Source organism: Anser anser (assembly GCF_964211835.1).
Source record: "Anser anser genome assembly, chromosome: 1".
Taxonomy (NCBI): Eukaryota; Metazoa; Chordata; class Aves; order Anseriformes; family Anatidae; genus Anser; species Anser anser.
Window position 1 is genome coordinate 155,319,927 of NC_139720.1, and position 23,768 is coordinate 155,343,694.

Below are 23,768 nucleotides of genomic sequence, written 5' to 3' on the forward strand. Positions count from 1 at the left end.
CTCTCGGACGCTGTCGCTTTCTCCTCTTCGGAAAATGTGGGGAGGCGCCGAGGGGCTCGGCAGCGCCTTCGGGCGCAGCTCCCTCTCCGTCCCCTCCTCGGGAACGGGTGCCCCGGCCGGGCACGCACGGGGAAAATCCTCATAAGGCTTCGCCAGGCAGAAGACGGAGGAAACGGGTCCCTTTCCACGTAGAGCTCTTCCCCGGAGGTCCTTCCTCGCGAGCAGTTTGGGAGGATGCGCGGGGTCCCTGTTTTCTCTCGGCACGCCGCTTCCCCAAACGCTGTCGTGCTCCTGGCTGCGGGAAAACCTCGTGTCCCAGCCACCGGCGGGGCTTTAAAAAAACATTTTGCGTGGCATCCGTCACTGCGACCCTCACACGCGTTACAGCCGGTGTCAGAGAGCCCTTGGCGTAAAAAGAAAGCAGCCCCGTGCAGTTTCAACACGTTTTTATTATATTTCTGTATGCATTACTCTCAAAACATATCACAAGAAATGATGAAACCACTTAAACCTTCAAATAAAAAAATCTGAAACAGTTTATGCTCACAATTGTACATATTTATAGTTAAGAAACATTCTTTATAAATACTGTTTCCTCTGTAGCAAGTTAATACCATAATTTAATTACAAATGGATAAATATGGTAACAGGTATTTACAGGAGGAAGGGTGTTATTACGGAAAAGCTAACGGCACGACGTTTATTTCTCCTCACAATCTTCCGAACAGGAACTAACAAATCGAACTTGCAAAAGCACTAAAACATCACATGTAAACCCAGCTAACAGAAAAATACATTCACAAGCGTTGTTGGTCGTGTGTGTGTGTGTGTGGGTAACAGAATGGAGACTTTGGCACGGTATTTCTTCCCCAGTCTATAGTCGAAACGCAGTTTACAATCAAGTTGCCTCTTAAAAAGGAACACAATATTCAAGATATCACAATTACAAAAGAAACCATTTTTTTCTCTCTTCCACGTTACTTTTTTTTTTTTTTTTAAAACGGGTGAATTAAAAAAAAAAAGGAGGAGAGGGGAAGGCGGGGAGGAAGAAAAGAAAAATAAAAAGTCCATCGCTTTTTCGGGCGCGGAGGGAGAGAGGGGGGAGAAAAAAAAAAAAAGAGAGAGAGAAAAAGGAAAAATCCAAAATAAAAAATAAGAAGGGGACCAATCCGCGGGTTACAAACGGGACGGGCTTCTATACACCGAGAATCCGGGAAATCTCCGCTCCCCGCTGGCCGGGGCCGGCCGCTCTGCACAGTCCGGGGCTGCTCCGGGCGGGGAGGCGCGGGGCCGGAGGGGCTGCAGTCTCTCGTCTTTTGTCTGGAGGCTCTGCAGGGAGAGTTTCTTTTCCGCCGCCTCGAGAAGCTTTTTGCTGGGTGGGTGCGTTTTGTGTTTGTGGTGTTGTGTTTTTTTTTTTTTTCCTCTCTCTTTTTCTCCTTTCCATTCCTCTCCGTCTTTGCTTATCTTCGGCACGTACTTTTACGGTTTTTTTTCTTATTTTTTCCCCTTTTTTTTTCTTTTTTTTTTTTCCTTTTTTTTTTTTTTTTTTTTTTTGCTGGTTTAAAGCGTTCTCAAAGAGAAAACCCCCACGAAGAAAATTCCCTCCTCCTCCTCCTCGCCCCCGGGGCTGGGGAAGAGGGGGCCGCGGCGGGGCCGTGCGGAGCAGTCCGGCGGGGTCGGGGGGGGATCGGGGGGGGCACCTCAGACGTACCACTCGTTGAAGTTGGACGAGAGGCCGCTGTGGCCTCCGCCGCCGCTGCCTCCGCCGCCGCTGCCTCCTCCGCCGCCGCCGGCGCCCCGGTGCACGGCGGACACGGCCGCAGCCGCCGCAGCCGCCGCCGCCGCCGCCGCCGCCGCCGCCGGGGAGAGGTTGGTGGAGCTCTGCGGCTCGGCGCTGGGGGACACCAGCCCCGGGGGCGTGGAGGACTCGTAGCCGGAGCTGGCGGCCGGCGAGGACTCGGAGCCTTGCGGGGACGACTCGTGCACCTGGGGGGCAAAGGCAACACGGCCGGGTGGAGGGGGCACGGGGAGGCCGCCGCCGCCGCCTCCCCCCGGGCGCGCCCCCCGACGCCGGCCCGGCCCCGCGCCGCCCCCCGCCTCCCGCCGCCCCGACGGGGCGCCCGGAGCGGGGCGAAAGCCGCCCCCCCGCCTCCCGCCGCCGGCTGCGGGGCCGGGTACCTTCATGTGCTTGCGCAGGGAGCTGGGGTGCGTGTAGGACTTGTCGCACATCTTGCACAGGTAGGGCTTGTCCGACGTGTGGACGTGCATGTGCTTCTTCCTGTCGCTGCTGTTGGCGAAGCGCCGGTCGCAGCCCTCGAACTCGCACTGGAAGGGCTTCTCCCCTGCAAGACAGCAGCCTGTCGGGCCGAGCCGGGCCGGGCCGGGCCGGGCCGGGCCGAGCCGGGCCGGGCCGAGCCGGGCCGGGCCCCGCGTCCCCCTCCCCGCGCCCCGTCGAGCTCCGGGAGCGCCCACGGGGGAGACCCCCGCCGGCATCCCCCAAGATGCGGCGAGACCCCTCTTAGAGGGCAAGCCCTTAAGGCCGGCTTTGAGGCCGGGCAGAGCGCTCGGAGCCAAACTCGCGTCCGCTGGGAAAAGCAAACCCCCGGTGAAATACCGCGGGGGATTTTCCTGCGGGGCCCGCAGCCGGCTGCCGGGGCAATTTGGAGGTGCGAACTGCGCGTCCCGTCCCCCCCGTCCCCCCCCCCCCCCACTTTCCGAAGGGGGGACGCCCGGTTTGCCATCCGATTGCATTAGCACCTAAAGCGCTTCCCAAAGACATCCGCCCAGACACAATGGGCCCCGGCGCGGGCATCCCGAGCGGAGCCGTTTCTCGATTTTCAAACCTCGTCAAAGCCTCGTCTCGCACCTAGCGCCGCGCTTAGCACCCGCGGGGACAATGGGCCCGCAGCTCTGCGCCCGCTCCGGGTAAATATTTAGAGGCCAAGTGGCGAAAATATTTGGCTCTCTCGGAGGAAATAAGTCTGGCACAAGCCGAGCCGGGAGGAGTAGTAAATGAATAATAGATGAGGCGGGCGGACGGGGGGGGGGGGACGGGACACGCCGTGATTTTGTTTTCCCTCCAGCTCCCGCGATTTTCCCCCAGGAAAGCCTCGGCGCCTCTCCCCGCGTTGCCCCCGGTTCCTGCCCAAGTTTCCGAGCCTCAAAGCTTCTGCTCCGTAATTTCACTGTTCCACAATTTCTCTGCCCCTTAATTTCACCAGCTCTCGCAGCCCCTTTCACTTCGAGTGAGGCTCGAAAAGCGCTTTTCTAAATTGTATTTTTATTTTATTTTATTTTATTTATTTTTTTTCTCCCAGGGAGGCGGTTTTATTGCCTTGCTCGCACCATTTAAATGTAATGCAAAGCATGCCCAGGCACGGACCTTCGGCCGCTTCCTACGAGCTTTTGGGCTTTTCCTGCGGCCCCGTGCCGCTTCTCTCCCGCTCTCCCCGGCCGCACAGGCTCAGGACAGCCGAGCTGAGCACCGGCAAAGGCTCCGGGCAGTGCCAAGGCAGCGGGGTTTGGGGTTTTAGGGGCTCGCAGCCGAGCGGCACCGCACAATTCAGCGCCCGCTGCGTCGGGCGCTGCCGGGAAAGGCTCCGCCGAGCCCGCTCCTCCGCCGGCCGGCCTGCGGGCGCCTTTCCCAGAGCTCGGGGGAGGAAGAGACCCCGGCGACCGCGGCCCCGAGATGTCCCCGGAGGCTCCGGCCGGGGCCAGAAGCGCCTCCGGAGCCCGTCCCCGTCCCCGTCCCCCTCTCGCGCTCCGTCCCTCGCTACCTCGGCGTGCCCGGCCGGGAAACGCGCGTTACCTGTGTGCGTCCTTTTGTGAATTTTGAGGTTTTCCGACCTGGCGAAAACTTTCCCGCAGCCGGGGAAGGGGCAGGGGAAGGGCTTCTCTCCCGTGTGCACTCGGATGTGATTGACCAGTTTGTATTTCGCTTTGAAGGGCTTGCCTTCGCGGGGACACTCCTCCCAGTAGCAGACGTGGTTGCTCTGCTCGGGGCCCCCAACGTGCTCCACCGAGACGTGGGTGACCAACTCGTGCATGGTGCTGAAAGTTTTATTGCAACTTTTTTTGGGGTTGTTCAGCTGCTCGGGGTCGATCCACTTGCAGATCAGCTCTTGCTTGATGCACTGCTGCCGCATGTAGCGGAAAAAGGCACCGGGGTGGTGGTGGTGGTGGGCTGCCATGTTCATGCCCATGTTCATATTCATGGGGCCGTACTGGTTGTGCAGCTGAGCCGCCGAGTAGGGGTCAGTCCTGGGGCTGGAGACCTGCCGGTACTGATCCGAGCGGGCGAACACCTCCCCGGGCAAGCCGAGCCGCATCTGCCCGTTGAGGACGTTCTGCGAGGCGTGGGGGCCGTGCTGCTCGTGGATGCCGGGGAACAGGAGGTGGCTCTGAGCGTCCGTGTGCGGGTGGTGCAGGCCGCCGGCCGCCGGCCCGAAGATGCCGTGCTGCCCTCCGGCCGCCGCCGACTCCCCGAAGCCGCGGCTGCGAAACAAGAAGTCCCGGGGGGAGTTGAAGGGCGCCCCGGAGTACGAGCCGACGTGGGCGGCGTGGGGCCCCAGGGCTGCGGCGGGGTAGCCGGGAGCCTGCGACGTGAACGCCGAGCTCTGCCCGGGGGAGAGGTCGTGGGCGCCGGCGTTGAGCTTGAAGGCTCCCATGTGCGCCGCCGCCGAGTCCACGAAGCCGTTCTGCGCCGCCAGGCTCAGCTCCCGGTCCTGCATCTCGGCGGCCGAGTGGTGGTGGTGGTGGTGCCGGGCGAACGTGCCCACGCCGAGGGCCGGGAACTGCGGGCCGGCGTCCAGCAGCATGGTCCGCGCCGGGCACGGCCACGGGGAGCCGGGCGCGGGCTCCGGCGGGGCTCCGGGGACCAGGGCGCCGGGGCCGGGGCCGCCCTCCCGGTGCGGGGCCGCTTCCCCCCGGCAGCCGCCGCGTCCCCCCCGCCTCCGCCCGCACCGGCCCCGCCGCTGCCGCCGCCGCCGCCGGAGCCGGAGCCGGAGCCGGGCAGCGCAGAGTCCAAAGGCGAGCGGAGCCCAAAGTGTATTAAAGGAGCTGAGGCGGGGGCGGGCAGGGGAGGGGAGGGACGGCGGCGGGGACGAGGGGGGGGCCGGCCGAGCCCCGCCGCTCCCTGCAGCACGCGCGCGCGCGCACACGCGCGCACACGCCGCCTCCCCCCCCTTCCCCTTCCCCTCCTCTCCTCTCCTCTCCTTCCTCCTCCTCCTCCTCCTCCTCCCGCTTTATCCCCCGCCGGCCCCCCGCACGCAGCAAACTTGCAGCCGCGGGTTCCCACGGACGGGAAAGGGACCCGGGGCTGGGGGGGGGGGGGGGGGTTGGCGGGGGGGGGGGCGCCGCGAAAGGGGCGTGGGGAAGGGGAAGGGGGGGGGGGAAAGGGGGAAAGGGGGGCCCGGGGAGGATTAAAAACAATGGGGGCGGCGGGCGGTGGGGGTGGGGACGGCGGGCAGGGGCGGGCAGGGGCCGCGGAGATGCGCGGAGCGGGGCCGCGGAGTTGCAGCCCCTCTCCGCTCGCCTCTCTCGCTCCTCTCCTCCTCTGTTTATTCCGCCGGGCGCTGCTGAGCCTGCCGCTTTTTATTTTTCTCCCCCTCCCCTCGCCCCCCTTCTCTTTTTTTCCTCCCCCCCCACCCCCCCACCCCCGCCCTTTCTCCCTGCCCAGCCTCTCTCCCTCCTCCCGGACTGGCAGCTCCTCTTCCAACGCCCCCTATAACAGCAGCCCGGGCTCTCTCCCAGCTCCAGCTCATTGGCCCGGGCCGCCCCGTCCATCCGGGCGTCCCCGGTCACCGGCTAATCGCCGAGCGCCGGCCCCGAGCCCTGCCCGCCCCGACGCCCGCCCCGAGCCCCTCCGCTCGCCCCCCGGGGCCGCCCGACCCCCGCCCGGCCCGGCCCGGCTCGGCCCGGCCCCGCACGGAGCTCAGCGGCTCGGCCCCGGGCCCCGCGGAGGCTGCCCGAGGCTTTTGGGGTCGCTCCCCCCCCCCCGCCCCATAGCGGTGGGGTGGGTGGCGAGGGGTGGGGGGAGTCGCGGGGGGGCTGGCGAGCCACACGCCCGGCAAATATCGATGTGCGTTTGGCCATGCGATCCTGCCTCGGGAGGCAAACAAACAAAGCGAGGGGCTTAAAACATAAACAGGGTACCGTGGTTCTTTATTTTATTTCTCTTTTTTTTTTTTTTTTTTTTTTTTTAGGTGGTGATGGAGGAACTTGCCCATCCTTCATCCCCTTCCCCCTTTTCAGATCCAGCACATGATCGATAAAGGGACCGAGGGGGGAATGGGATAAAAGTCCCGCTGGCGGTGCAAATAAAATTAAATTGGAAAAAAAAAAAAAAAAGAAAAAAGAATAAAAATCAAAACAGAAGAGGGAACGGGCGCCCGGCTCGTCTGCTCCTTTAAACCACTTGTGCAGGAGCCGGTCTGCGGGTGTTGTGCATCTGAGAGCAGATGCTTTAGGACTTTTCCCTCGTCTCTTCCCTTTCTTTAAAAAGCAACAAAACCCAAAGCAAAACAAAGCACCGAAAACATTAAAAAACCGCCACCCTGCCACTGTTATTTGGAAACCGGATTCTTCCATGGCAGGGATAAAAAAGCGTAGGGCGAGCGCTCACACACACACACACAGAGCAAACAAGTCCACCTCCCCTCCCCCCAGTAAATACATGTCTGGCCCCTGCTCTGCTTCGGGTTGTGGTGCCTGAAAAATAACCATCGTGGGGCCGGCAATCAAGAGATTAGGGATTTTGAAAAATAAAACGCGGCAGAGTTTTCATTTTTAAAACCTGCCTGCACTTAACCTCGCCTTTCCCTTCCGATCCCCTCTGCGCTTCGCGGAGAAGACCCCAAAACTGCGGGTTTTTTTGTGGGCTTTGGTGGGGCTGGTGTACGAAGCGGGCTGAATCCTCCCTGCGATGTTCTCCTGGCGGCGTTAAAGCCTCCTTCAGGCACGGGCTCGCTCACAAGTGGAACCGTGTCCGGGCAAGATTTTTGCAGCGAGAGGTAGATAGATGATGGATGGATAGATAGATGGATGGGTGGATAGATGGATGGGTGGATGGATGGATGGATGGATGGATGGATGGACGGATGGACGGATGGACAGATGGATAGACGGATGGATAGACGGATGGATAGATGGATTGATGGATAGATAGATGGATGGATGGATAGATAGAGATAGATAGATAGATAGATAGATAGATAGATAGATAGATAGATAGATAAAAAGAATGGAAATAACGAAGGAAAATGTAAAGCTGCCCACAGTCTAGGGTGCTTTAAATAGGGTTTCCCCCACCGCTGCCACTAAACAGTTAACCCGCTTCAAAGCCTGTCCGAAAGTGGCTGAAATGCGCCGGTACCGCCCGTGCACTCCCCGAAGCGGGCAGGGTTTCCTGTGGGAGCAGCGCTCGTCCTCCGGACCCGCGAGGGGCACCAGCAGACGAGCTGGATGTCAGCGCGGGGCTGCACCTCCGTGCCAGCAGCCCTCCGCTGCGCAGCACCGTGCGGCCGGTGTGCTCCCCGTACCGCCCCTTCCCGGGCTGCAGCTCCGGGGCACACGGAGCATTTGCTGTCCTCGTCCCGGCTGCCGGGGACAGACCGCGGACAAATTTCGGTTTTCCTTCCCCGAAAGGTTCCCGAGGCGGAGAGGTGCCTCCTCCGCTGCTGGGCATGGCGAGAGCCCACGGTGGAGAGGGGGAAGCTCGGTCGGCTGTCCGTGTGCCTCCAGATCAGGGGAAAAATCAGGCGGACAAGCAGCCCTTTGCAGACACCTTTTTTTTTTTTTTTTTTTCCAGAAAAAATTAAAAGAAGTTAGTACATCTCAGATTAGAAAGGAACCCGAGATGCCCAGGGAACATTCCTAATGAAAAATATTGTTTTAGAAAGAAAAAAAAAAATGATGAACGTTCATACAAATACCTACCTTCTAGACTTCCCCTCGTTATTTTTCTTTTTCCTTTCTTTCTTTCTTTCTTTCTTTCTTTCTTTCTTTCTTTCTTTCTTTCTTTCTTTCTTTCTTTCTTTCTTTCTTTCTTTTTCTCGTTCCTTCCTTCCTTCTTTCCTTCCTTCCTTCTTTTCCTTCCTTCCTTTCTCTCTTTCTTTCTCTTTTTTCTTTCTTTCTCTTTCTTTCTATCTCTTTCTCTCTTTCTCTTTCTTCCTCTTTCTTTCTTTCTTTCTCTCTCTCTTTCTTTCTTTCTTTCTTTTCTTTCTTTCTTTCTTTCTCTCTCTATTTTTCTTTCTCTATCTTTATTTTTTTCTTTTCCTCCTTTCCTTCTTTCTTTCTCTGTTCTTTCTCTCCTCCTTTCTCTCATTTTCTCCTTCTCTTTTTCCTTCCTTCCTTCCTTCCTTCCTTCCTTCCTTCCTTCCTTCCTTCCTTCCTTCCTTCCTTCCTTCCTTCCTTCCTTCCTTCCTTCCTTCCTTCCTTCCTTCCTTCCCTCTCTCCGTTTCCTTCCCTTCCTCTCTCCGTTTCCCCCTTCCCTAATCCCCTCTCCTTTCCCTTTATTCCCTTCCTCCCTTCCCCTCCCTCCTGTCCCTGCCGTCCCCTCCCGGGGACACTCGTGGGGACCGGGCCACCTCCAGCCGCGCTCCGCTGTCCTCCCAGGGCTGCAGCCCGGCTCTGCAGGCAGCAGAGGAGCTGATCCAAGTTCAAAGTCACGTCGCCGGCCCTCCCGAGCCGTGCTTTATCCCCCTGCGAGCCGCAGGACCCCTCTCCCCAAGGCACGGGGCCCTGCGCTCGCCGCATCGTCCGCGGGAGGACCGCGCTCGCCCCAGGTCGGGCTGAACTGCTCCATGCGAGTAAGTCTGGGGGCTTTTCTCGCCTTTATTATTATTTTTTTCAACAGGTTTCTGGAGGTGCCGGACTTGCAGAGAGCAAACGTCAGCCTTCCCCGGAAAGCATCCCCCCCAGCTTTTCTTAAATTTTTCCAATTTTTTCTTCTAAACTGCGCTGCTCTTACTGCTGCCGGCTGCTAACACGGAGGGAGCTGGCGGGGGGTGCTGGTGGTGGCGGTGGACTGAGTGCACTTTCTCCTTTTCCCCGGGCTGCACACACCGCCCTCGCCTTCTCGCCTCCTTCCCCGGCCACCACCACCCCCGGGCCGGGGGTGTCGGGGGCCTCCCGGGCTGCTCCGAGCCCCCACGGGCTTCCCAGCACGGCAGAGAGGGGCCAGGGATGGAGACGGAGAGAGGAACCTGGGGGATCACACCCGAAAAGTAAGGGCCAGGGTTTTCTTCTCCCCACAGCCCCAGGACGAGGTGTGGGGAGAGCAGGGGGCGTCCAGGCATCCAGGCTGGGATGTGCAGGCCGGCTGAGTGGAGTCTCTCGCACCGTTGTCTGTCCCACAGACACTCATAAATTCAACAAGATCATCAACAGGATATTAAGTTGCAGGTTACCTTTGATTGTGCCGATCCGAGCCACTTCTAGGCCGTTCGACCTATGACCCGTGAAGACCACATGTGTTGTGCCGCAGCCTCCCTCTGTAAAACACACTTCGGGACAAAAGTTCTTTGTCAGGCTCCAGCAGCAGTGTAATGTAAAAGAAAAAGGGGAAATAATGAAAATCTCAGCCAAAGCTGTAACTTTTAAATGCCTTTTTTTTTTTTTTTTTTTGCCAAAAAACCCGCTTACAGGAGGAACCGGGAAGGAGCACCTCTCTTTCGTGCCATTAATGTTTATTATTCTCTCAGTCTCTTTTTTATATATATATATATGTATATATAAGTGCTCTGCCCCCCAGCACGGCGGGGCTCGGGGGGGCACCTCTGCCGGACGTGCGGTCGTGGCGGAGGAGAAGCTTCCCAACAGAGCGCGCTGGACTTTGTAATACAATTTATGCTGTCATTCATAAATAACAATGCCATATGGTAACCATATTGCTTATACAAGTAAAGCCGTCAAAGTGTCACTATTTGATTTATCTCAACAGCTTCTTCCAGTGGTGACGTTCAGCTACGGGGAGAGGGGAAGGGGGGGGGGGAGAGCGCAGGGCAAAATTTGGCCTGGCTTTCCTGAGGCCGCCTCTCCCTCTCATTCTCTCTGTACACCTATATCTGCATATATATGGACGGAAGGACGGATTTTTTTTCCTTCTTACGTTGTCCCTATTTGACCAAATCCCCGAAGGGGACGTGCGGGGATGGACCACGCTTTCGCTGGCACAACGCAGGCTGAAAATGGCAAGCGTGGAAGTTATGCCCACAAATCCCCATCCCACGGCCGCCGGAGGTTCCTGACCCCACAGCCCCGATGGCCCTACAGCCCCGACGGCCCCACATGGGTAAGCAACCTCGCAGGGCCACCTGCGAGCACTCGGCCTCCCCGTTTGGGATCAGGGTATAAAATATCCCCCCCTAGCTCCCTTCCAGAGAGAAGGGGCGCGCAGCCAAGCCCCAAACCTCCTCCCTTTCTCCATTCGGGGTCGGCGTGCCCCTGCCAGACCGCCCGGGTGGGCACCACCAAAGCCCCCCGCCCCGGTCCCAGGTGATGCCCCCGACGGGACGGGGTGCGGGGGGTCCCGTCGTGGGGCCGGGACTGGGCGCGCTGCCCCCCTTGGCCCCGGCCCACGGGCCGCGCTGGTGTGCCCCCACGGCACGGGGCAGCCCCGCGGGCGAGGAAAGCCGCCCCCCCCCCAAAAAAAAAGAGCCGGGCCGAGCGCAGGTCTTGGCGAGGAGAGCTCTCTCGGTGCCAGCTCCCCAGCAGAAAGCTCCCCGCGCGGCTGAGCGCCGCTCCCCGCTCCCTGACCATCAACAAGGCGTGCGTTAAAGAGGGATGTTTGCAAATGGTGCGCGAGGTCGTTAGCATACATTTACATACGGAAAACCGCCGACGCCGGGACCCTCCAAAGCCGGGCCGGAGGCGCCGATAATATTTTGGGGATCCCGGCACGAGCAACTTTTTTTTTGGGGGGGGGGGGCTGACCCTCGCTGCGTCCCACGGGCAGGCCTGCGAGGGGGTCGGGGCAAGGGTCGGTGGGTCCAGGGTGGGGACACAGGGGGGGGAACGGGGGGGGCGCCCCCCTCTTGCACCGAACGTGGGAACCGGGCGCGTTTACACGCGGGGCTCGGCCAAAAAAAAAAAAAAAAAAAAACCCTCGCAGCCGGCAGCGGCAGGTCAAGCCGCCTGGTTCTTCAGCTATAAAATATTTTCTTTGTTTTACGGCCCCTCGTAAAAAGGAATTGATCGGGGGGATAGATTTGAATTAAGACGTATTAAATCGATGACAGATCCACACCACGCTGCGTTTAACAAGGGCCGGACAAGGAGGCGGGCAGGCGGTGCGGCGGGGCCGCGGCACCACGGCGGCTCGGGCTCGCAACCCCCCAAAAAAAGCATCACAGCCCGGGACCGCAGCCCCCCCGAGGGCCCGGGATGTGGCAAGACGGAGGGGGGGGACACGACACCGTGTGTGCCGAAAACACGCCTTTGGAGATGGCCCTACCTGCGGAGGGGCTAGGTGGAGATAAGTTATTTATTTATTTTTTTTTACTGTGCAGTAAAACCATCGAGCGGCCCCTTTTAAAAAGCCGGGGGTTATTTATTTAAGCCCCTCTGGGGGCATCAGGTGGCCGGGGGGGGATGGATGGTGGCCGGGGGGGGGGGGGGGGGGGGGGAATGTCCCTGTTCCCCAGTTCCCACGGGGACACCTCTCCTCCCCGGCCCGCGGTGCTCTTCTCCCAAGATTTGGGCTGCCCCTCGTCTTCGGGGCACCCCCGTACGGCAGCGCCCTATTTTTGCAAGGGGGGGGGGGGCATTTTCGGCTCCCCTCCATGAGGACCGGGGGGGGGGCAGACCTCTCGGTTTCCTGCCTGACCCCAATTCCCCCCAGGTCCCCCCCAGCACCCCAAGGGCTCCCAAACTCCTCCGGCACGTGTGCCGCCGCTCGCTCGTTTATTTTCCGAAGGGAAGGAATCCCCCCCCCGGCCCCCCCAACCCCCCCGCCCCTCCGCCGGCCGCCTTCTTTTTAGGAACATTTTGGCTGCCTTCCCCCGGCGGTGCTTTTTAACGGCGAGCCTCGGCCGTGAGCGCGCTCGGCTGCGTGTGCGCGCGTCGCATCAGGGCGTGCGCTCCCGCGGGCGCACCGAAAAAAAAGAAATTAAAGGGGGGGGGGAAGGGGGGAGCCCCCGCAGCAGCCACCCCCCCCCCCCCGCAGGAGGAGCCCCGCAGCCCCGGGGGGAGCCGCAGCTGCAGCCCCCGGCCCCTCGGGTGCCGCCGTCGGGGGGGCTCCGCGCGCGCCCCGTCGGGGCCCGGCGCGAAGTTTTGGCCAAGTGCGGCCCCGGGGGGGGCGCGGGGGGCGGCGGGGGCGGATCCCCGCGGCGCCGCCGGCCTGAAAGGGAGCCAATGGAGCGGCCCCGCGCGCTGCCAATCATCGGGACCCGTCCAATCCCTCCGGCGCCGCGGCCGAGCGGTGCCCCCCCCCGCGGCGCCGCTCAAATGTTGGCGAGCGCTCTGCCAATCGCGGGCGGGCAGAGCGGGCGCGGGGCCGCGCGGAGTTGGGAGCGCAGACAAAAGAAGTTAAAGGGCCGCTTCGTAACGTGCATTACATGTTTCTGAAGGCGGGCAGAGGGAAAAAAATAACGCCGGGCAGCGTAGATGGGCCCGGCTGTGTCGGTATGGAGCCCCCCTTGAGCAAGAGGAGCCCGGCCCTGAGGCTGGCGGATTTGGCAGCGGCTCAGCCCCACCCGCACCAGCACATGACAGGCTTCCCGGGGCTGGGGACCCACCACGGCCACCCCCACCACGCGGCCCACCTCCACCCGGGGGACGCGGGCGGCGACCCCGGCGGCGCCCTCCCTCCGCTGGGCCCCGAGCACATGGCGCAGCCCGCCGCCGCCCTCAAGCTCGCCCCCGAGGCGCTCACCGCCGCCGCCGCCGCCGCCGCCGCCGCCTTCTCCGCGCCCTCCGCCGCCGCCGCCGCCGCCGCCGCCGCCGCCGCCTCCGCCGCCGTCTACGCGCCGCCCGCCGCCGCCCTGCCGGGCTACCCGTCGGGGGGCGCCTCGGCCCGGGACTTCCTCCTGCGCCGGGACCCCCAGGCCTCCGCGCAGGGGGCCGCGGGCGAGCAGCACCCGCCCGCCGGCTCCCCTCACCTCCCACCGCCCCACGGCGTGTTCGTGCCGCCGGCCGCCGGCGCCTACGGCTCCCCCGACGGCGCGCACGCCGCCGCCGCCGCCGCCTTCCCCCCGCCGCCGCCGCCGCCGCCGCCGCCGGCCGGCGAGCGGCAGCCGCCGCTGAACGGGCAGCTGCGCCTGGGGCTGGCGGCCGGCGAGCTGTACGGCCGCGCCGAGGCGCACTACGGGGCCGCCGCCGCCGCCTCGGCGCTGCAGGGCTACGGCCCCGTCGGGCTGGGGCTGGCGGCGGCGGGCCACGGGCAGCCGCCCCCTCCCCACGGCCCCCACGGGCAGCCGCACGTCGGGGCGGCGGCCGGAGCCTTCCTGCGCTACATGCGGCAGCCCATCAAGCAGGAGCTGATCTGCAAGTGGATCGAGCGGGAGGCGCCGGGGGGGGGCAGGAAGCCCTGCTCCAAAACTTTCGGCACCATGCAGGAGCTGGTGAGCCATGTCACCGTGGAGCACGTCGGCGGGCCCGAGCAGAGCAGCCACGTGTGCTACTGGGAGGAGTGTCCCCGCGAAGGCAAGCCCTTCAAAGCGAAATACAAACTCATCAACCACATCCGAGTGCACACGGGAGAGAAGCCCTTCCCCTGCCCCTTCCCCGGCTGCGGGAAGGTCTTCGCCCGCTCCGAAAACCTCAAGATCCACAAGCGGACTCACACAGGTGGGTATTCCCCCGCCCCTCCCGGCCTTCCCTCTCCCCCTCTGTTTTTTTTTTTTTTTCCCTTTTTTTTTTCCCCCCTTTCCCCCCTCTTTTCCTCCTCTCCTACGTACCGCCGCCCATGTGACTCTCCCATCAATAAGTACCGCCGGCGGCCCGCGGGACGCGCGCACACGGCCACGCACGGCCACGCGGACGGACAGGCGGACACGCCGACGGACACGCGGCCCCCCCCTTCCCCACCCCACCCCACCCCCCCCCCCGCCGCCGGCAGCTCTCTCTCCCCACCCCCTCGGCCCCGCAGCCCGGCCCCGACCCGCCGGGGCCCCGGGGGCAGAGCCAGAAGAAGCGGGGACGAGACGGGCGCACGTCGGGGGGGCCGCGGGTCTCGCCGCCCCCCATCCGCCCGGCCCCGGGGCATCCCCTTGGGGCCGGTGCCACGGCTCGGGAGTGCAGCGAGAGGACGGCGGCCCCGCTACGACCCCCTTCTGCGACCGGGGGGGCGCCGGGACCCCGCCGTCGGGGGTGCCCCCCTACCGGAGACGCTCCCGCCCCGGTCCCGGAGTGGGTGCGCGGCCGCCGGAGGATGCTGCTGCCTTCTCCCCGAGGACCCCAAGGGAAAAAGGGGAAAGCGGCCCCGGCTGGCGGCTGGGAGCTGCGGGAGGAGGGCAGCGGGGCTCCCGGGCGCAGCCCTGCGCCGGGTTTCGGGGGGCGCTGGAGCGGCGTTCGCCTCTTTTTTATTACTATTTTTCCCCTTTCTTTCTTTCTTTCTTTCTTTCTTTTTTTTTTTTTTTTCATTTTTTCCCTTTCTTCCTCCTCCCTCCTCGCCGCTCCCGAGCTACGCATTTCGCTCCGGGTGTTAAAAAAAAAAAAAAAAAAAAAAATACAGACAAACTCCGCCGAAAACGAACGAAGCCGGGATTTATCGCGGTAGACAAATATTATTCCTCCGAGGACGCTTAAGGAAGTGGAGTTCACGTAATTGCTTTCTTGATTTATTGCGCGTTGCTCGGCGAGGGAAAAGCGGCGAGCGCTGCGACGTGTCGTCCCGGTGTCAAAGCAAATGGCCCGTGGCCGAAAGGATTAGAGGGGTTTATCTCCCGAATATACCGTCCCGGAGCCCCCGCATGCGGCTTTGCGGGGCCGGGGGGGGGGGGGGGGGGATGCTTCCTCCCGGCTCCTGGCGGTGCTGGCGGTGGCACTGCGGGACGAGCCGGGAGCCGGAGGCACTTCCGAGCCGCCTGCTCCGCTGCCGCGCTCCTGGCGCCCAGCCGTGCCCATCTGCCGGCCTTCGGGAGGCCGAACCGGGCCGCCGGGCTCCCCGGCTCCCCCCCTGCCCCTGCCCCGCCGCGGCTCCGAGGGGAAGGCAGAGGGTGCGGGGGGATTTGGGGGGGGTTGGGGGGGGGTTGGGGCGAGGGATTCGACGGGAAAAGCGACCCCCCAAAAATAACCGCAGTACCTAAATGCATACCGGGGGGGGATTCGGTGCTCCGAGCTGCGGCCGAGCGTCGCTGCAAAAATAAAAGGAAAAAAAAAAAAAAAAAAAAGCTGCCGGCTCAAAAGGGAGGCCCGAGCAGCAACAAAGGGAGGCCCCAGGCCATGCTTCCCCTCCCCGGGGCGAGGGGCCGCGGGCGTGGGGCCGGGGGGGCGCCTCCCCCCCCCCCCCCCCCCCGAGACCCCTCGCAGGGGGATTTCGCACCCTCCACGCAGCTCCCCCGGGCTGTGAGCTCCCCGAGGGCTTTCCGCTCTCCCCCGGCCCCTCGAGGAGCCCACAGCCCCCGGGAGGGCTCCCACGCGTGAACCCACGGGGGGAAGCGGCCCCCACGCAGGAACAACCGAGCAGCCCCCCAGGAACCGGGGGGAGGGAGGGGGGGGCGTGCAGGAGTCTGCAGCAGCCCCCCCCCCGAGTGACAGCTCGGCCCACGGGAGGGGAAAGGGGGAAAGGGGTCGCGACCCTCGCGCCCACGCCCTCCCCACGGCCAGCCCTCGCGTGGACGAGGCGCCGGAGCGCCTCCCGCCCGTCCCTACCAGATGAATTGCTCTAATTTCGCAGCTCCGGCGGCCGGGAGCACGGGAGGCTGGCTGGCAGGCCCTTCCTTTATTACGGGCATTTTTTCCGGGAGGGGCGAAATAATGACACCGTAATTGCGTGTAAGTCATTAGGGGATTGTGCGCGCCTCCGCTAATCCCCCCGGCCCTAATTCGGGTGCCCGCCGCTCGCCCCTTCTCCCCTCTCCCTTGGCAGCTGCGCCGTGCCACTCAGCCCCTTTTCGGGGGACAAACCCCAAAAAGCTTCCCGGTGGCTTTCCTGGGCCTGCGGGTCGCCGTCCGTATAAGGAGCCCCCCCGCCTCCAAATCCCTCCGTGCCCCCGCTGCTTTCTGCCCCGGGCAGCGCGGCCTTGGGACAAAACCACCCCAAAATGGGGCCGCTCGGACGGGACCCCCCCGTCAGCCTGCCGGGACCCTCCGTGCTGCAGTTTTTTTGGGGGGGCAGCACCCACGGGAGGCGCCGCCGTGTCCCTCCGTGGGAGGCTGGGGGGCTCCCACTCGGGAGTGCCCGTCGGGAGCCCCCCAGCCACCTTTTTCTTAGCATCGCATCCTTTTTTTTAATTATTATTATTAAATAAAAGAAAAATAAAAACGAACTCGCTCTTCCCAGTGCTACCTCATCGCTGGTGGGTGAGCGGGTTTTAATTGAAAAAGTTGACGTGTAAATAGGCTGCAGAGGCACGTGTTTCTATAGAAACAGCAGGGAAATAGCTTTTTTTTTTTGAAATAATAATAATAATAATAAAATAATTTCCTTTTCCCAGCCCAGTTTTGGGTTAAACCCCATGGGGGGGGGTTACGGAGGGAGGGGAGCCGCAGCCCCCCGTCGCAGGCCGTCGCCCCCGGGGCGGGGTGGCTGTCCCCCGGGGGTGTCCCCGCTCACGTCTGGGTGCTTAAGCAGGTGTCGCGTGGGCTCCCCAAGCCCGACGTGTCCCCCAGCGCAGCGAGGGGATTAGGCGAGAGCTGTGCCAGCCTGTGGGCAAACACCAGCCCTGGAAGGCAGGGGCGGCGGGCCGTTTTGTTTGGGGTTGTTCATTAGGGCCGTAATGAACGCCCCTCGTGTGAGCCGAAGGCGGCCGGGTCCTGCCGGGGGTGGGGGGCTGCGGGGGGGTTGCGGGGGGGGGGTTGGGGGTCATTTTTGGCCGGTTTGACGGCTTGCAACACCAGGCGGTGAGGCTCCTCGGGGAAATCCCAAGCCCCCCGACGTGTCCCGGGTGCCCTGGGAGGGGGGGGAAGGGGAAGGAAAAAATGGGGGGGGGGTGAGGGGTGTGTGTGGGGGTCTCGTCCCGGTGCCGGGGGCCGTAACCACCCGGTCGCTGTTTGCCGGCAGGGGAGAAGCCCTTCAAGTGCGAGTTCGACGGCTGCGACAGGAAGTTCGCCAACAGCAGCGACCGAAAGAAGCACTCCCACGTCCACACCAGCGACAAGCCCTACTACTGCAAGATCCGGGGCTGCGACAAGTCCTACACCCACCCCAGCTCCCTGCGCAAGCACATGAAGATCCACTGCAAGTCCCCGCCGCCCTCCCCGCCGCCCCCGGGCGGCTACGCGGCCGCCGGGCCCCCCGACGGGCCGCTGCCCCCCGAGGCCGACCCCGCGGCAGAGCCGCCCCGTGTCCCCTTGTCCCCGCCGGTCACCAACCTCAGCGAGTGGTACGTCTGCCAGGCCGGCGGGGCCCCCCGACGGCCGCGCACCCCCTCCAGCCGCGCCGCCTCCCCGGCCTCCGAGGGGGACGAGCCCCACAGGACCTCGGGGGGCAGAGCCGCCCCCTAGGGCCGGGCCGGGCCGGGGCCGAGCCGAGCCGAGCCGTGCCGGGCCGTGCCGGGCCGAGCCGAGCCGTGCCGTCGGTGCCCCGGCCCCGTCCCAGCCGCCTTGGCACCGCGGGCTGGCGTGGAAGCGCCGTCAGGTTTGACCCGCGCTATTTATTCCGTGTACGAAACCCTATGGTGTTTGTACGGTAACTAATTTAATTAAAGACACTCGGACCTTCTTCTTCCTTTTTTTTTTTTTAATTTTTATTTTTATATATTTTTTATTATTATTTTTTTTTTCGAAATCTCTCTCCCGTTCTGCTGCGCACAGGAACGCCGCCACGCCGAGCCACATCCCCGGCCCCTGCGGAGCTGCCCCCGGCCGTGCCATAACGGGGGGGGGCGGCAGGGACCGGGGCCGGGCGGGGGTCGCACAGGCTGGGAGCGCCCCCAGCCCCTCCTGGGCAGCCCCCCGGAGCCCCTCGCAGCCTCCTGAAGCCGGCACCTGCTGGGGCCGCCGCCTGCCGAGGGCAGGGTGCGCTCCCCGTAAATGAACTAAAGGGGGGTTTGACCCCCCCCCCCGTCCCCGTCCCCGCAGCTCAGCCCCGGTGCGATCGTTGCCGAGGCGCTGTCGGTGCGGCCCCGTCCCTTTCCGCCTCGGCCGCGACCATGTGCGAGAGATTTGGGGACGGGGAGACAAAAGGGTGCAGCGCTCCCTCCCCGCTCCTCCGCGGTCTGTACGCTCACGGCTCCCCGGACACGGCCGGAGAATAAAAGCAACCCGCTGCTGCTTGACAACTGTGATACTGTGATGCATTATTATTCTTTTTTTTTAGATGAAAATAATAATAATTAATAATAATAACAACAACGCGAAAGCTGACGGCGATTTCCCGTTGTCTCGCTCCCGGTGCTTATTTCCCCTGCTGCAAAACGCAAGGTGCCAGCTCCCCTCGCAGAGAAGGACGGGGGGCACCGGCTGGGGGGGGGGGGTGCGGGTCCCGGGGCGTTTTTGTCATTTTTATTATTTCCCGTGTTTCAGAGTTTTGTTCCCCCCCACACACACCCGGCCCAGCCCCTGCCTGCTTGCACCCCTGCCTTCCCCTGGGGCTGGCGGCCGGGTCACCTGGGAGGGGGCACCCGAGAGAGCGGGGGGGGGGGCGGGATGGGGTCGGGGCTCCAGCCCCCCCCCCGGGACCCCCCAGGGGCTTGGGGGGGCGCAAATAACCCAAAGGGCGCTGGCTCTGCCCCCGGGGCTGCGGGCCGGGAAGTGGCAGCCTCTCCCCTCCCCCAGGGGCTGTGGAAATTTGTTTTGTGTGCCGTGAATGGTTGATGTGGTCTTGTCATTGTTAATAACGTGTACGCGAACGCGATTATTTTGTACAGTTGAATTAATTTATTTTCTGACATCATCCTTCTCTCTCTTTTTTTTTTTTTTTTTCCCCCTCCTCCCGGAAGAGTACAGAGCACACCAAAGAAAATTCTATTATTAATTTTGGTGATGGATTGTTGTTTATGATGCTGTGGTTTGTACAAAAAAAAATCATTATATTTTTTAGCTTACTTGAATGAACAATGTAATGTGAAACAGACTCTTCCTGCATGTCCTCTGTGCGGTGTGTTGGTGATGATATATATATATATAGTTCATAGAGCTATTATATTATTAGTACAGTGCATGGTGCTGTCACTCTGGAAGCCTTTAAACGTTGTCTTCGTATTGTGTTGGATATAAAGAAGCAGACATTACTTTAAAAAACAAAACCGAGAAAACTTGAATAGACAATAATTTTTTAAAGTTCGTTTGATTTGCTTCTTATTCGTTTTTTTTTTTTTTCCGAAGCCCATTTGAATAAATAGGAAATAATAAAGTAAGGTACGGACTTTTTAAAGAATAATTTATGTAATGTAATCTTATTAGAGATATTTTCGTGCTGATTTGTAAACGAACTTTTTAATTTATGCATTTTTTTCAACAACAGATTGCACTATACATTACTACATGGCAGGGTTTATAAAATACGGCTCTGGGGGATATAGCACTATTTTTATGTACTCGCTACACGTAGGGTCACACACTTGCCCATCCGTTTTCTGACACATGATACCTCCTGAATAAAACCGTAGCAATTAGAAAAATAAATAAATAAAAAAATTCCCCCTCCCCTCTGTAAACCCGACAAAAAGCAAAATATTTAAAAAAAAAGAAAAAAAAGAAAAAAAAAAGGAAGGCGATGGTACAAATGAATAAAAACCTTATTTCTCTGTCTCGCACGTGCCTTACTGACAGGCGAGGGCCGGGCAGCGGCGAGGGCTCGCACGGCGGGGCCGAGGCGGGGGCGCAGCAGCGCGGAGGCGGCAGCGGGGGCGGCCCGGGGCCGGAGCCGGGGCCCGCGGAGCTTTTCCCGGCACAGCGCCCGAGACCCGCCTGGGTTTCCTCTTCTGGGCTTGCGGCCGTGCCCACGCGTGGGGGTTTTCCCGCGGGGGCTCATGGACCGACGTCCCCAAGGAGGGGGGGGGGGGGTGCGTGGGGAGGTGGGTAACACGCAGGGGAAAGTCAGGCATTTGTATTTTTCGTCTCTCTCAAGGACAGCTAACCGAAGCATCAGCACCGACAAATCCAGTCAATTACGGTGTTAATATTTCTGCCGGAAAAAATATGAAATAAAATCTTCCTGGCATCCAGTCTCCTCTGACTGACACTAGCGAGTTAAGTGTCTCTGGTTTCCGGGAGAAGAGACGGTGGAGAAACCGTATGCCAGAAGATGGTTCCGAAACACGTTTCACGCCAGGCTAGCAATCATGTCAGGAGATCGCGTGAATGAAAAAAGTTTTCAGGAGCTGCGAGAGAATACGCATTTCCCTGGCAGTGACTTCGGGAGGGAAAAGCTGAGGGAAACCTGCTGCTGGAAAAAGAGTGGGCAGAGCTCTGCCAACGTCCTCGAGGATTTTTTTCCTTTCTTTCTCCTCATTTTCCTCTTTTCTTTTTCATTTTCTTTCTTTCTTTTCTTTCCTTCTTTCCTTCTTTCCTTCTTTCTTTCTTTCTTTCTTTCTTTCTTTCTTTCTTTCTTTCTTTCTTTCTTTCTTTCTTTCTTTCTTTCTTTCTTTCTTTCTTTCTTTCTTTCTTTCTTTCTTTCTTTCTTTCTTTCTCTATCCCTTTCCCTCTTTCTCACTCTGTCTTCCTTCCCCCCTCTTTCTTTCTTTTCTTCCTTCATAAAATAAAACTAGCCCAAGATTTTTTTTTCCACGTAATTTACAGATGCTCGAAGATGACTGGTCAAAATGTCAAGAACAGTTTCACCAAAAGGTTATAGTGTTTTTTAAGTCAGTTTTGTTAAATGTGGTAAAGGTGAAACAGGTTGCAAAGAGTTGTTTCAAGCAGAATGACAATAACCAACATACGAAGCAGAAAAACGCTCATAAATGAGGGCTCCAATCAATGGGAAAACTTATAGCTCTCTAATGAAGTTTCTTGTGAAAAGGAGGGCGACACAAAGCCACCGAGACATGAATCATTCATGGGAAATATAAAAGATAAAAGATATCTGACAATGAGCAGAACCTTGTATAGAGTGTATAAAACAAGTTTCCCCTTCTTATTTTCTGCTTTAAACCGCACAATCTCCCGCTCCTAGTGTTCTCTGTCCGGCCTATAGAGTTAAAATTGACCAGTGCACGTCCTGCGCCACTTCAAAGTAATTTAGCCCAGAACGGAAGGCTTGGCGCTTGGACAATCTTCATGGTGTGTTAAGATTTCTATGGCAATTGGCAAGCAAGACGTTCCCATCTGAATATGGCTCAAAGAAAGCCACTTATTGACACTGAGTTGGCCATCATCAAAGACTTCATCTTTTCTAGGCAAAACGTGTTCCTAACAAACACTGTTTAAATCATCTACCTTTGTATTCAGGGCTGGGAGACATCTCGCCACACACTGCTGCCGGCGCCCGGCCCTCCAAAGGGCAGAGCCGCGAAGTTTGAAGGGGCTCCGAAATTTCGGGAGTGTGGGAAATGACTTGGGGGGGGGGGCCGGAGCCCGGGGGGGGGGGGGCGGCGGGCCGTGCCCCCCAGCACGCCCGTATGCGCGGGGGGACACGCGTGTGCGCGCAAATACACGCGTGCACGCGCACATACACACGTGTACACGCGTGTACAAGCATGTACACGCACACATCCACGTATACACCCCCCTCACACACCCGTATAGCCCCCCCCCCCCTCCCCGGTCCGGGACACCCAAAGGCGGCCCCGCAGCCGCCGGCACGCCCGCACCCACGCTCCCGCATTCACCCCCACAGCACGCAAGTGCCTAATCAGGCAGGGAGAAGTTCAAAGGCAGGTTCTTTGAAATTCAAACTACTGCTTTTATGGTACATCAACATGGAGCGTTAGGATTGCTATGGCAATGAGCGCAGCAAAAGCAAGCTGCATTTAAAATAGTCCACCTCGATTCGAGACACTCTATTAAGATACAGTTGCGGTGACCTTTAGTTTCATGCCGCGTTAGCGCAGTCAATTTTCACTTCATCAGAACGCCTCATATTTTTGGCCTCTCTCCCAGCCCCCCCCGTTCAAAGCACCCCCCCCCCCCCCCGTTTCTTTTTTAGGACCCGTGGCGGCATCGCCCCCTCCAAGCGCAGCAGGTAAACAAACAGGCAGATACGCGGGGAAGAAGCTCCCGCTCCGGCTCTCCTCCTCCCCGGCCCCCCTCTCCTTTTCCCACCTAAGCACTTTTATTTGCAGAGCGATTGTTCTTTGTTTATTTAATACAAGTGCTGTGTGAATGGTGAAAAATAAACACGATGAAAAATAACCAAACAGATGATTCCGCCAAGTGAAAAAGCCCGGACTTAATAAAAGTGCGAGGCAGTCACCGCTGAATGAGAAACCCTTTGAAGTGGAACTTATTATAGGAAGAATACTTTTTGGTTTCCCTAACGACGCCGCTGAATTGAAAGGGCTCTCCTTTGTCACCGATTTGTTCTCCTTTGCCGGGATGCCCGCAGAAATTACTTCCATGGGCTGCCTTAACATGCAGCCTGCAAAGCGGGAACTTCCCCGGCGCAGACTCGCAGACGCCGCTCCCCTCGGGACAAAAAACCCGCAGCGCACCCCAGCCTCTCGCCCGAGCCCCCTCTTTTGGGGGCCCCTCGCCCCGTGCCCCCGCCGTGGGCTGGGGGCGCCGCCCCGACCCCCCCCCCCCCCCCATTCCCCGACCCCCTCTCCGGGGGTTTTCCCAGGCAGAGCCGGGTTTAATAAGGGCCGTTTATTACGGAGCCGCTTTGAAGGGTCGCCCCCGGAGCCCCCGCGCCCGTGAAAAACGTGGAGGTGACATTTGCACCCCGGTGTAAGAGGGGCTCGGGGGTAGCTCGGTGAAAGGCGACTCGTTTGTCTCGGGGGCTTGGAAACAGCCTCCCTCCTTCTCCTTTTGACCACATGGCATAACTCAAAAACAATAGTTCAAAAGTAAAATGGCATCGTGGTGTTCAGCCGCAGACAGGCACCCATCTAGCAGGAGAGAAAAGGGATAGTCCGCAGCACAATGTGCTTTTTGTGTCGGACTCTGTCACAAGGATTTCGTTGTTTGCTTTAGAGGCTGCGCCTGTTATACTTTCTTGAAAGTGCTTGTGTTAAACAAGAGTTATAAGTCATCCAAAACAACAAACATTTTGATTTTCTTTGCCTAAAGGGTTTTCCCTGGCCGTGGGCACCGTGAAAAAATAATGTACTTGCTGAGAAAGGAGCACCAGTAGTAGCATTACAAGCGCAGTGCATTAAATATTGAATGACACCAGGGGAAAAAAAAAAAAAAAAAAAAAAAAGAGCTTGTCGAGGGGCACTCAGCCTTAAAGTCTTTCTTCAACTTTGTCTTCAGCGCCTGTTGGACTATTTAAGACGGTGTTAATTAAGGGCTGCAGCTGATTCCCCCGGCCCGCAGCTTTGTCTCTGTCAATAGCCCCTCTGAACCCGGCTCTCTCCTCACGCCTTGGCTCGGCGGAGGCTGTGGCACGGCCCCGGGGCTGGGGGCTGGAGGCAGCCCCGCTCCCAGCCGGGGCAATATTTGGGGGGGGGGCCGGGGCCAGGCGGCGGCACTGGGAGCCGGGGCACGGCGCCGGAGTGAAAGCCTGTTTGCACATTGCCCGGAGCCTGTTTGGCAAACAAGAGGCGGGCGAGCTTAATTTGTTT

The 23,768-nt window shown here is 60.1% G+C and overlaps 2 protein-coding genes across 3 annotated transcripts; one reads left to right on the top strand and one right to left on the bottom strand.

Annotated features, from left to right (window-relative positions):
- Positions 1-429: 429 nt before the first annotated feature.
- Positions 430-4,929, bottom strand: ZIC2 (Zic family member 2). 2 transcript variants are annotated; one of them, XM_083820793.1, is made up of 3 exons: positions 3,809-4,924; positions 2,179-2,342; positions 430-1,986 (listed from the first exon to the last, which is right to left on the bottom strand). In XM_083820793.1, the coding sequence occupies exons 1-3, from the start codon at positions 4,815-4,817 to the stop codon at positions 1,702-1,704; spliced, it is 1,458 nt and encodes a 485-aa protein (XP_083676919.1). In that variant the 5' UTR covers positions 4,818-4,924; the 3' UTR covers positions 430-1,701. The 2 variants fall into 2 exon arrangements, with proteins under 2 accessions (XP_083676919.1, XP_083676918.1); XM_083820792.1 differs by having other exon boundaries at positions 430-2,342; positions 3,809-4,929.
- Positions 4,930-12,276: 7,347 nt separating this feature from the next.
- Positions 12,277-18,537, top strand: ZIC5 (Zic family member 5). Its single transcript, XM_083819445.1, is given in 3 exon segments — positions 12,277-12,486; positions 12,489-13,785; positions 17,162-18,537. Coding segments are annotated over 3 exon segments (1,875 nt in total). The 5' UTR covers positions 12,277-12,351; the 3' UTR covers positions 17,605-18,537.
- The last annotated feature ends 5,231 nt before the right edge of the window (positions 18,538-23,768 follow it).

Excerpts from the sequence above, each read along its gene's own strand:
- ZIC2 (XM_083820792.1), bottom strand. The coding sequence starts at position 4,817 with ATGCTGCTGGACGCCGGCCCGCAGTTCCCGGCCCTCGGCGTGGGCACG. Across the intron at positions 2,343-3,808 it reads TCACAAAAGGACGCACACAG|GGGAGAAGCCCTTCCAGTGC; the intron begins GTAACGCGCGTT and ends GCTGTCTTGCAG.